This window comes from Lolium rigidum, chromosome 6 (assembly GCF_022539505.1).
Source record: "Lolium rigidum isolate FL_2022 chromosome 6, APGP_CSIRO_Lrig_0.1, whole genome shotgun sequence".
NCBI lineage: Eukaryota > Viridiplantae > Streptophyta > Magnoliopsida > Poales > Poaceae > Lolium > Lolium rigidum.
Window position 1 is genome coordinate 259,189,232 of NC_061513.1, and position 12,787 is coordinate 259,202,018.

Consider the following 12,787-nt stretch of genomic DNA (forward strand, 5'->3'; position numbering starts at 1 on the left):
TTTACCACATGCGGCATTTTCCGTTTCCAACCATATAGCAATGAATAAAGTAGTTCAACTTTCGCAATGAACATTAAAGATAAAGCTAAGAACACATGTGTTCATACGAAACAGCGGAGCGTGTCTCTCTCCCAAACAAAGAATGCTAGGATCCGATTTTATTCAAACAAAAACAAAAACAAACAGACGCTCCAAGTAAAGCACATAAGATGTGACAGAATAAAAATATAGTTTCACTAGAGGTGACGTGATAAGTTGTCGATGAAGAAGGGATGCCTTGGGCATCCCCAAGCTTAGATGCTTGGGTCTTCTTAAAATATGCAGGGATGAACCACGGGGGCATCCCCAAGCTTAGACCTTTCACTCTTCTTGATCATATTGTATCATCCTCCTCTCTTGACCCTTGAAAACTTCCTCCACACCAAACTCAAAACAAACTCATTAGAGGTTCAGTGCATAATTCATATATTCAGAGGTGACATAATCATTCTTAACACTTCTGTACATTGCACAAAGCTACTGAAAGTTAATGGAACAAAGAAATCCATCTAACATAGCAAAACGAGCAATGCGAAATAAAAGGCAGAATCAGTCAAAACAGAACGGTCCGTAAAGACGAATTTTTAAGAGGCACCAGACTTGCTCCGATGAAAATGCCCAAATTGAATGAAAGTTGCGTACATATCCGAGGATCACGCACGTAAATTGGCAGATTTTTATAAATTTTCTACGAAGACTCGCTGCTCAAATTCGTGCCGACAAGAAATCTGTTCTCGCGCAGCAATCCAAATCTAGTATTGACTTTACTATCAAAGACTTTACTTGGCACAACAATGCAATAAAATAAAGATAAGGAGAGGTTGCTACAGTAATAACAACTTCCAAGACTCAAATATAAAATAAAGTGCGAAGTAAAATAATGGGTTGTCTCCCATAAGCGCTTTTCTTTAACGCCTTTCAGCCTAGGCGCAGAAAGTGTGTATCAAGTATTATCGAGAGATGAAGCATCAACATTACCTCGGGCTTTACGCCTACCCTTCTTATTCTTTTTCTTACTCTTTGGTTTAGGGAATACATGTCTACCTCCCGGTGTAGAGGTGAATTTTAGGGTGCCTTCTCCCACATCTATGACTCGCTCCCAATAGTTTCAGAGCACGGATCTTCCGAGTGTGATTTGTCCTGTTCCTACACATTCAATAACAAGATAATCAGTGGATACTCGTTCTTCCAAGAATGGTTGTATGCACACCCTCGGCTATTCCCTTAGGAATTATAACGAGTTATCAGTAAGAGTTATTCCTTCTCCCCCTTCAACGAGTCCCCAAAGTGTCAAAGATTCATAAATACTCTTAGGCATAAGGCAAAATTCAGACATAATATCACAATGGGTATGAAAAGTTTCACCACCAATAACAACTTTAATAGTAGGGTCCCATATTGAAGGTTCGGAGTTCACTAAAACTTGATCAAGACGGTTATGAACATAACTATAATTTTCTTTCAAGCAAGATGCACTTGTCTCAAGAGTGTTTAATCTATTATAAATGCTAATAAGAGCTGAATCAAAGTTATTAGCTGAACTATGTGATGCAACAAACTTTTTTATGGCATTAAAATCTTGATCCCCATCGCAATGAAGGAAATCTCCTCCCACTACAGCATCCAAGGCATATCTATAGCGAATCATAAGCCCAAAATAAAAGTTACCTAGGAGCAAACTTAGAGTCATTTGAGGTTCAGCTTTACGATAAGAATCAAAAATTCGGGACCAAGCATCTTTAAAACTCTCCTCATCCCCTTGTTTAAAAGTGAAGACTAATTCCTCAGGTGAAGAAGTAACAGGTGCAGAGCTAGACATGGTAACAAAAGTAAAGTGCAAGTAAATTTTTTTTTGTGTTTTTTAATATGGAGAACAAGACAGTAAATAAAGTAAAGATAGCAACTAATTTTTTTGTGTTTTTGATATAAGAGCAAACAAAGCAGTAAATAGAGTAAAACAAAGCAAGACAAAAACAAAGTAAAGAGATTGGATGTGGGAAACTCCCATTGCAGCGTGTCTTGATCTCCCCGGCAAAGGCGCCAGAAAAAGAGCTGTTGACGTGGGAGTTGAAAATCTTTGTGGTGTAACTTTTCTTCGTTCCCCGGCAACAGCGCCAGAAAAAGAGCTTGATGCGTGCAGTTTACACACGTCCGTTGGGAACCCCAATAGGAAGGTGTGATGCGTACAGTAGCAAGTTTTCCCTCAGTAAGAAACCAAGGTTTATCGAACCAGTAGGAGCCAAGAAGCACGTTGAAGGTTGATGGCGGCGGAGTGTAGTGTGGCGCAACACCAGGGATTCCGGCGCCAACGTGGAACCTGCACAACAGAATCAAAGTACTTTGCCCCAACGTAACAGTGAGGTTGTCAATCTCACCGGCTTGCTGTAAACAAAGGAATAGATGTATAGTGTGGATGATGATGATTGTTTGCGAAGAACAGAACAATTGCAGTAGATTGTATTTCAGATGTAAAGAATTGGACCGAGGTCCACAGTTCACTAGTGGTGTCTCTCCCATAAGATAAACAGATGTTGGGTGAACAAATTACAGTTGGGCAATTGACAAATAAAGAAGGCATAACAATGCACATACATATATCATGATGAGTACTATGAGATTTAATCGGGGCATTACGACAAAGTACATAGACCGCTATCCAAGCATGCATCTATGCCTAAAAAGTCCACCGTCGAAGTTATCATCCGAACCCCTCCAGTATTAAGTTGCAAACAACAGACAATTGCATTAAGTATGGTGTGTAATGTAATCAACACAAATATCCTTAGACAAAGCATCGATGTTTTATCCCTAGTGGCAACATCACATCCACAACCTTAGAACTTTCTGTCACTGTCCCAGATTTAATGGAGGCATGAACCCACTATCGAGCATAAATAATCCCACTTGGAGTCACAAGTATCAACTTGGCCAGAGCCTCTACTAGCAACGGAGAGCATGCAAGAACATAAATAACATATATGATAGATTGATAATCAACTTGACATAGTATTCAATATTCATCGGATCCCAACAAACACAACATGTAGCATTACAAATAGATGATCTTGATCATGATAGGCAGCTCACAAGATCTAACATGATAGCACAATGAGGAGAAGACAACCATCTAGCTATCGCTATGGACCCATAGTCCGAGAGGTGGACTACTCACACATCGATCCGGAGGCGATCATGGCGATGAAGAGACCTCCGGGAGATGATTCCCCTCTCCGGCAGGGTGCCGGAGGCGATCTCCTGAATCCCTCGAGATGGGATTGGCGGCGGCGGTGTCTCTAGAAGGTTTTCCGTATCGTGGCTCTCGGTACTGGGGGTTTCGCGACGAAGGCTTTAAGTAGGCGGAAGGGCAGGTCAGGAGGCGTCACGGGGGACCCACATGCTAGGGCCGTGCGGGCCCCCTCTAGGCCGCGCCGCTCTAGTGTGGAGGCGCTCCGTGGCCCCACTTCATTTCCTCTTCGGACTTCTGGAAGCTTCGTGGAAAAATAGGCCCCTGGGCATTGATTTCGTCCAATTCCGAGAATATTTCCTTACTAGGATTTCTGAAACCAAAAACAACAGAAAACAACAAGCGGCTCTTCGGCATCTCGTCAATAGGTTAGTGCCGGAAAATGCATAATAATGACATATAATGTGTATAAAACATGTGAGTTCATCATAAAAGTAGCATGGAACATAAGAAATTATAGATACGTTTGAGACGTATCAGCGCAACGCAAAAGTAGTGCGCCACTGCTAGTTAGCAGTGGCACACCAAAAAATGGTGCTCCACTGGTAACAATATAGCAGTGGCGCACTGCTTAAGGGGTGCGCCATCCCTAAAGTGCGACCAGATCCCACCCCTCTCCTCCAACTTAGTAGTGGGGTGCGCCATTGCTATCTCACCTAGCTATGGCGCACTGCTAAGGGGTGGTCCAAGGCCTTTTACAGGTAAGCACCTTAGCAATGGTGCACTGGGTGTGGGTGCGCTACTAGGCGTCCATTGAGAGCCTCCATCATGTGTATCCCCCTCAAGAAGTTCATGAATTTAACTCAATTCCACCATGAGTTATTGGGTGAGTTCTTCATGAACTTATCTTAAAAAGAAGAAAATGAAGTCCAAGTGATTGCAGTGCTACATCTCCAAGCTCTCTAATGAAGACCGCGTAGGTCATGCCAACGCCTTGAACTTTGGGCTAACATTTGGTGTCTTCTCCTCTATCTTTTTTACTTACTTGCATGATTTACTGTGATATTTATTTGTGTTCGATCTTGCAAATTTTGCCTCTTGCTTTAGTTTAATAGATATAATTTTCTTAACATTTGGTAATATCCTATACATTCCCTCTATCCATTCCCTCTTGTTGTTAGACCTCAATATTTCACTCTATACCTATCTCTTTTCATTTGATTCAAATACAGTTGACTAATTTACATGTCAATCCAGCTATTTATGGGCTAGTGTTTCTTGACAAATGACCAAGTCGAGGTAGATAGGACGGGAACATAGATAAACTTTGTTTCATAAGTACACTTGGTGCATACCCCTTGGTTGACTAAACCACTCATCACTTTACGGTCGTGTGCCCCTTTTTATTTAGCCCTCATATTGAACTTGTGTTTCATTCTATATTATTCTTTTACATGTTTTTCAATGGCTAGGTGTTCAGGTTTTCGTTGACTTGATTTTGTAGGACTAAGTGGGACCTGTGGATGGAATAGCTACTCCCACAACACAATGATCTATGAACTCAGTCATTTTTTGCTCCATCCCATGCATCTTAGTCTTACCAACATCCAACAAAAGATCCATATGACACAAAATTCACACAAACTACATTTACCTCAATGATCTTAAAACTTCACATGATCACTCCAAGATGTCGGACCGCAAAGGGAAATGTGGTTAGGAACACATGGAATGCCGTGAGATGTCGGACCGCCCCTTAGTCGCTGAATCGGCGAGAAGACCAAGAACATGCAAAAGCATGAAACATGAGAATCACATAATAATAAACTTAACGTTTTTGGTTACCACCGCGAAATCAGGATTAATCACCAAGTAATAATCCATGGGATAATGATCAAGCAATCTTAAAATTAATGAATATAAACTAAGCTAATCATAATCACATTCATATTAATAAATGAAAATTAAACTACAGAATGATACGACATCTCACGACCGTTGCATCTGATCTCCCATTATCCAATAATAATATCTCCATCACACAATGTAAACAATTAAGGGAAACACCAGCCGCACAACAATCCGACGGCTGGGACACCTCGACCCCCTTGATCTGACGGTCAATATGGACCAGATTTGATCCATGCATCTCTCTCCCTCTCCCTGCTCGCTCGCTCTCTCTCACGCAGACCTGCACTGTCGTCGTCCGGTATGTACCACACCCTCCAAAACGCCAAAAATTTCCCCACTTCTCCCCACTCCTTTCCCCTCCCTCCTCCCGAGATCCCATCCATGGCCGCCTCCCGCCCCCGGATCTGGCCCTGAAGGCCGCCATTGCTGGATCCGTTCCGGTGGTATCATCCCCCCTCCGCGCCGTCGCGTCCCCTGTCTCTTATATGTACCCCGTTTATTGAGGCCGCCTGTCCTTTCCCTTTTTTTGGCCGGTGCCTTCATTGGTTCTTGATCCGTCGCATTTGGACCGTGGAGCTGTCCGAGGGCAAGAAATTGATCCGTTCCCTTCGTCTTCTGCTTACCTTTTGCTGTTGCTGTCGAAATCCCCCTGTCATTGCAATCTCCTGTTGCTGTTGCAAGGTGCGTTTTTTACATATTTTTTCCGAGGATCTGCAAGCACGGATTCGTTCTCGGGAGGCCGGATTCTTGCCTTGGTTCTTTGATTGCGGGGAATTTGATGTGGTATTGGTGCTGCCTAATTCTGCCGCCATGTGGAAGCAATTTATTGGCAAGCTGTCGTGGAAATCGCTGAAATCTAGCTCCGGGGGCGGCGGCGGAGGGGGCTCGCCTACGGCGAAGTCGCATCCCATGTCTCCCAGGGAAAATGGGAGCGTGGGAAAGCCGAACGCCTCGCCTAGGTCGCCCTCAGGGGTCGCCGGAGGCGAGGGGAGATCCAGGGAAGACGCCTTCATTCAGAAGGTGGATATTTGCTGCACGGTGTACGACTTCGCCGACCGGGGCAAGGACTCGCCGGAGAAAGAGAGGAAGCGGCAGGTCCTGATGTCCCTCGTCGACTCCATTGGCGCCGCCGAGGAGCCCCTTACGGAGGCGATGATGTCGGCATGCGTGCACATGTTCCGTGTTAACCTCTTCAGGGTCTTCCCCCCCAAGGTCCGATCAGCCACCGTGGGGGCATCAGAGACAGAGGAGGACGAGCCATTCTTTGACCCCTCTTGGTACCACCTGCAAGTTGTGTATGAATTGCTTCTTCGGTTTGTGACCTCGCCGTTTGTTGATCCCAAGGTGGCTAGGAAGTATGTGGACAGTTCATTTGTCTCGAAGCTGCTTGACCTGTTTGATTCCGATGATCCAAGAGAGAGGGACTGCTTGAAGACAGTCTTGCACAGGATATATGGAAAGTTCATGGGAAATCGACCGTTCATCCGCAAGGCTGTGAGCAATATCTTCTATAGGTTCGTCTCTGAGGCAGATCATCACAATGGGATAGCCGAGCTGTTGGAGGTGTTTGGCAGTGTAATAAGCGGGTTTGCAAAGCCATTGAAGGAGGAGCATAAGTTGTTCCTATGGAAAGCGTTAATTCCGCTTCACAAGCCTAAGACAGTGGGTGTATATCTGCCACAGCTGACGTACTGCATAACTCAATTTATTGAGAAGGAACCAAAGCTTGCAGGAACTGTGATAAGAGGTCTGTTGAAGTACTGGCCAGTTACAAATAGTCAGAAGGAGATGATGTTCTTGGGGGAGTTGGAAGAGGTGCTTGAGTTGATTGATATGGCTGAGTTCCAGAAGTGCATGGTACCATTGTTCCGTAGGATTGCAAATTGCCTCAATAGCTCCCACTTTCAGGTAAGTTTCTTGCCCAAGCCATTGGTTGATGTTTCTCCCTAAACTGTATCGCCGTTGCATGATCTTTTGTGTTAGAACAATTGCTAGGGTTAGAAAAACCAACAAGAAACAAGAAAAATCTTCAGAAACATGAGTATGGGAATTTAGCATGAGTCCCTTCTGGTAGGAAGTTATCATCACCATTGTTTTACAGAGTAGTCTCAAAGTTGTATACTGGTCCAATCTATTGCCTGTTTTATATTTTAGTAGAACAATTTTCTTGTTCTATTTCCTTTTCTTTGTACCTTTTTAATTTGTTAATGCCACTTGCATGGTCCCTGCAGCTTTTATGGTATAGTGATTATTTTTAAGATATTTGATCAGTGTTTCAACTCATTCCTTGTTGCCTAAAGTGGGACCAAACACCTCAGTTGTCGGTTCTAGTGCAATTGGTGGTCTGCACTTTACTTTGGAAAGCTATATACTCTAGTACTATCACATTTGAATATAGGAAATACCATGCTATTGTTCAGTTATATATTGTACTCGGTGTGTGCCCAAGTCACAAAAACGCTAAATCCCCAGTCCAAAGGCAGATAACATGCTACTGGGTGAATTAAAGTTTTGGACTTGCTGTCATGTATGAATTATGACTATGCAACCGCCCAAATAAATTAGAAACCTGGTTTCTTCAGAGCTTCACAATTAGTTAGGTAGAATTCTGCTTTTCATTGGAGATTATAATCAAATGTATGGAATATGCCAACCACAGGCATGTATCTTCAATATGTATCCTGTTTCCTTCTATCCACCTTTTAGTAACTTTGGTGGCATTGTTTTAAGCTGATAATAAAACCATCAATTGATTAAGAGTGTCATTTGGACTAAAAAAATCACAAAAGAGAACATCCTGTGATAGGTCAACGCTTGAAAGGAAACAAATCAATGGTTAACTACTAAAAATGGGGCAATATCGGTTGCTCTGGAGAGAACATCACAATATGTTTGTTTTTATGTACGATGTCACCCCTCTCCCTCTTTCTTACTGGAGATGTACAAATGTACAGTAGATGTAAGATTAAGTGACGTGGCACTAATACTGTCTTCTTGGTTCATGTCTATGTTCTTGAATAATTATTGCAGGTCTTCGCTCTTGCAGTTGTTGGCCAAGCTCTCTTTTTTATTTCATTTCTCCCAACAAAAGGGTTAATTTATTTCCTGTCCTTTGGCAGGTTGCTGAGAGAGCCTTATTCTTGTGGAATAATGAACATTTGTTCGATATGATCTCCCAAAACCGTCAGGTGATCGTGCCACTCGTATACCCAGCACTGGAGAGAAATGCCCGATTGCACTGGAACCAATCAGTGCTCAATGTTACGATGAATGTGAGAAAAATGTTCTTCGACATGGACGAGAGATTGCTCCTGGCTTGTCAGAGCAACTTCCAAGTGGAAGAAGAGAAGCGAGCCGCAACGGAGGAGCGTCGAAGGCTTACATGGGAGCAGCTGGAGCGGAATGCTGATGCACTCCAACCAGCTAACACGAGCTTTCCAGCAGCCCCTTCTTCGGCCCCTCCAGTAGTTCCCACAGTTACATGACACACGTCCAAATATACTCCATCCCCAGTTCCTTTGTTCCCTAGCTAGCTAGATGAAGTTGTTTGCTTCTCTGGGATACAGAAGGCATTTTGTTACCTTTGTAAACCCCACCGTGCCAAAGTCTGTAATTAATAGTTGTCGATTTGAAGACAATGAATTCCTTGATTTTTTTGCGGCGAATTCTCGAGTAATGGGCATTGCCTTCTTGGCAAAATCTTGGTTGATTCTACCTTAGTGTTCTTTCAAGAGTGAACACTAGTGATTTTGTACGTGAGGATGGCAATTGGGCAGCCAATTTTTGTATGTGAGAATTGCATCTTTTCTTTCTTGACAGTGTAATATAGTGTCAGATTCACTTGATTGTGAACAAAATGGCTTGTCTAACAACCTATGCATGTTCATTTCTATTATTTTCTACTCAATTAGCAATATCGTGTAGAATATATACTGTAAACAAAAAACAATCTAGAGTAGATGAAGAAAACAAGAGTTGCTGAAATATCATAAAAATCACTTTTGAACTGTTGGGTTTTAGGTTATCTACTTGCTCTACCCTTGTGTCTTTCGTGTGCGCATGTGATCTCATGGAAAACACATGACAAGCACATTCTCAATAGAATATGATTCTTTTTATCATAGAAGAAGCTCTATCATTCTCAATAGAATATGCTATAGCCAAGTTTACCCACCTAGCTCTGCAGAGCAGAAACCAATATTCACATGATATTTTTGGAATGTTTGAGCTCGAGCTTTTTCTTTAACCACTTGAGCTTGAGCTGAGCTCACTATATAATAAGCATCAAGGCATCAACCATGTGCCGTGTGCCCCCCTACATTTTCTACCTTTTCTAGCTTGATATTTTGGAGAAAAATTGGGATATGTATAACCCTCCGGCTACTACGGCCATGTCCAGAAGCGCCATGAGGAAAAAGGTTGCATCTATTCTTGGTAGGAGTAATATCGTTCTTCTTGTTACATGCTCTGGCTCCTCACTTTTATGCTTCAGTTTTCCAATGGTGTCTCTACCATTTTTTTTTTTTTTGAAATTTGGTTCCTTTTTCCTCTCACTTGGGTGCAATCCATGGCACTATTTCTTGTAGAGCTCTAGTATTCACTCTTTCAGGCTAAGAAGAGGATTAGTTACTTGTAGGGTTCATGTGAGAAAGGGCATTATTGACTTTAACATGTTATTTCCTTCTGTTTTTATTTTAATTTCGTTTTTCACAGAGACGTGTGATTTCGTTTTGCAGCCTGTTCACTGTATGCTGATGTTTCTTCTGCTAAGAGACCTGCGGAGTGCTGCCTCGAGTGCCTCTGCTACTGCGGCTAATAATGTTTTTTGCTCCTGACTACGATGAAGATTTGTGTTTAGTTAAAGGTCTTGTTATTATCTGGAGTGCCTCTGCTGCGGCGGCTTAAATGAACCTTGCTCCTGATCACAACGAATATTTGTGTTTAGTTGAAGTTCTTGTGGCTACTTGTATCTGTAATGAACTCTTGTGGTTATTTGGTCTTGTGATTTTGTTAATTACATTAACCAGTGGGCTACAAGCCTCCAACTATCTTTGTCTTGGAGTAGTGCAACCACTTCAAGGTAGGTGCAAACTTTCTGAACACTTGGTAGATGAAGAGTTTGGTTGAGATTAAGCAGGATTCAATCCTCTGGCTATGTTGTAAATATAAATTAAGTAACTTGGGCTATGGTTAACTTAAGGGGCGAGCTTACAGAATCCATAAGATGAACTGATAAAATGGCTCATAGAAAATAAATAGTTATAGTATATCAGTATTATGATACAAACATTCCTCTATCCGAATATTCAATGTAACATCTGAATGGGATAACTACAAGTGAACTTTTACATTAAAAAAATCAGCGCTTACCATGAAATACTGATGCTAAAAGAAGTGTTAAAATGGACAAGGGCACTATTCAAGATTTGGTGTTCTAATTGACTACTTGTGTTCCTAGTTATCCTGGTCATGCGTTGCTAACGCTACCACTCATCTAGACCTCAGAAGATGAATGTACATGCAAAGGCAGTAAGTAGAGTTGTAAAGAACACAGACACTACATTGACACCATTGTTGTCCAGTATGTTCATTCCAGAAATCCTCCTTACGGTAGGACCGTCTACTCCAACAACCTACATAATCATAAAATAAGATAAAATAACAAAATTATGGATCGTAAGTGAATAGAGTATTTAAACATGTTGCTATCTACGTTGCTTAGAGTTTCATACCTTTTTGCGAACACTGCAGTACCCACTATACTGAACCGTTGCGCCCAGCAACGAATCAATCAGACTTCCACATAGGCCAGCAGCTGTAGCTAAGGGTATAACAAGCAGCTGCCTCCAAAATACATCAGAAGCACACTGAGTGGTTAAGAATCCTATTAACACAAATGCAAGCCCAATCGAGCATCCAGCTGCTGCTGCTGCAAGAAGTCCATCAATGGTTACCCCGCCATTGGTCCCCTTCCGCACCCTCTAATGAAGTTTCATGTCAAAAGAAAACATGAGATTATGTTCATAATGACGTTGTTCAATTAGAAAATAAGATTTAGTGCATACCTTGAATGTGGTGATAATTCGTGGTTCGGATTTGCTAAGTATGCCAAGCTCGGAAGACCATGTATCACCATTGCAGCAAGAATAATGTCCGATAACACCACCGATAAGGGCAGTTACAAGACCCGACTCTTTTGAATCCAAGCATCTGTCTTTACCTCCAGTAATTAGTGTTATAAGGACTGCCAAGACAGTCGCAATACCGCTGTTTGACAATACTTGCTTCCTGCCAATAAGAGTGGTGCGCACCTGCATTAGAAAGATTCAGAAGCAATTTTCTGAAGATGAAAGTCATATTATCCATCTCAACAACGGTGGTCGCAACATTTATCAAACTTAGAAAATATAGAAACACAAGTATCTTCCTCATCTCATTTCATATGTTGAGTTCTTTTCTTCATTAAAAATATCTAGTTAAATCTAATAACTGGAGAAAATTTCAGGGAAGGTGTAACAGAAACAAAGTAGCAAATGTTCATGTTTTTTTGGTCTGTTTTCTGCCAAAATTTCATGCAAGGTTCAAATTGTGCAGCAATCAATAACATAGCTACTGGGCTGAAAGAGAATAGCCACGCCTCAAGATTACTCTTCAACTGAAACCAGCATAATTGAAGGCCTCGTAAGTTCTGGACTATACAAGTTAATTAAGTTCTCCGTAGAAGAAGGCTGACTTGTTCTCATAATATTTGATTTCTTTTATCTCTATGATCAGACTCACATTGACATAATCTATAACACAACTCATATTCTGTCAATTCCTTTGTTCAACAGACGTTTCGCACCTGGCGGTGAATTCTCTTTAGAGAGATTATATCATCACCCTACTCTACAAACACAATCTCAACCAAGCACATTCCAAGTTTCCTCTGTCAAGGTAGACCATCTAATTTTTTTTCAACCATCCCATCAAAGGCCATCGCAAACCAGGTAAACCCACCATACACATCTCGGGATCCTGCAACGAACTTGTTACTGAATTATACTACTAAACAATCAAAATCAAGCACCCCTAAGAACACAGACACCAGCTTTTCAAGAAATTCCCATCTCTCCAGAGCATCTATCGATCTACTGCATCTCCTAGTCCTAGGTCAATGGGGTAGATGATAAAAAAGGGAACAAGCGAAGCAGCGATCTCGCTCACCAGTTGCGCTGGCCGCCCTCCTTGAACTCGGGATCAAGCGCGCGCTTCCTTGCCTCACCGACCCTCGTCACCCGCGACGCCGTGAAGAAGAACACCAGCAGTAGCCCCGCGAACCTGCAAACATTCGAGCCAGAGAGATCCCGTGACGATTCACCAACGACTCCTCTCGCCGGAGACAAAGATCTCCGAGCTTGGGTAGCGCGCTCTCACCTGTACCCGGCGACGGTGTGTGCCACCATGGCCGGGACGCCGACGAAGACGGCGGTGTAGTCCACGGACTTCCGCCGGACCGCGCGCGCCGCGATCGCGCCGCCCGCGGCGACAGCCACCGCCCCGCGGATCCAGACGCCGCCGCCGCCCTGATCCATCGCGGCGACCTCGCCGCCGTCGTCGTGGGGATCCTACAAACGCCGCCGATTCCCCGACTCCCAGTTGCTCTCTGGAGCC

At 42.9% G+C, this 12,787-nt stretch overlaps 2 protein-coding genes across 2 annotated transcripts; one reads left to right on the forward strand and one right to left on the reverse strand.

Annotated features, from left to right (window-relative positions):
• The first annotated feature begins 5,428 nt into the window (after positions 1-5,428).
• LOC124661108 (serine/threonine protein phosphatase 2A 57 kDa regulatory subunit B' kappa isoform-like) lies at positions 5,429-8,846 on the forward strand. The gene is made up of 2 exons (XM_047198964.1): positions 5,429-7,042; positions 8,254-8,846. Exons 1-2 carry the CDS (start codon positions 5,945-5,947, stop codon positions 8,617-8,619), a joined length of 1,464 nt encoding a protein of 487 aa, XP_047054920.1. The 5' UTR covers positions 5,429-5,944; the 3' UTR covers positions 8,620-8,846.
• A 1,518-nt stretch (positions 8,847-10,364) lies between these two features.
• Positions 10,365-12,708, reverse strand: LOC124666014 (protein PGR-like). The gene is made up of 5 exons (XM_047203362.1): positions 12,551-12,708; positions 12,341-12,454; positions 11,200-11,422; positions 10,867-11,115; positions 10,365-10,767 (listed from the first exon to the last, which is right to left on the reverse strand). Exons 1-5 carry the CDS (start codon positions 12,706-12,708, stop codon positions 10,636-10,638), a joined length of 876 nt encoding a protein of 291 aa, XP_047059318.1. The 3' UTR covers positions 10,365-10,635.
• Between the last annotated feature and the right edge of the window lie 79 nt (positions 12,709-12,787).

What these genes read in the sequence shown, in the direction of transcription:
- LOC124661108 (XM_047198964.1), top strand. Translation starts at nt 5,945, where the DNA reads ATGTGGAAGCAATTTATTGGCAAGCTGTCGTGGAAATCGCTGAAATCT. An exon ending in TCAATAGCTCCCACTTTCAG is followed by an intron (nt 7,043 to 8,253) that starts GTAAGTTTCTTG and finishes GTCCTTTGGCAG; the next exon opens with GTTGCTGAGAGAGCCTTATT.
- LOC124666014 (XM_047203362.1), bottom strand. Translation starts at nt 12,708, where the DNA reads ATGGATCAGGGCGGCGGCGGCGTCTGGATCCGCGGGGCGGTGGCTGTC. An exon ending in CACACCGTCGCCGGGTACAG is followed by an intron (nt 12,455 to 12,550) that starts GTGAGAGCGCGC and finishes GAATGTTTGCAG; the next exon opens with GTTCGCGGGGCTACTGCTGG. An exon ending in ACTGCAGTGTTCGCAAAAAG is followed by an intron (nt 10,768 to 10,866) that starts GTATGAAACTCT and finishes ATGATTATGTAG; the next exon opens with GTTGTTGGAGTAGACGGTCC.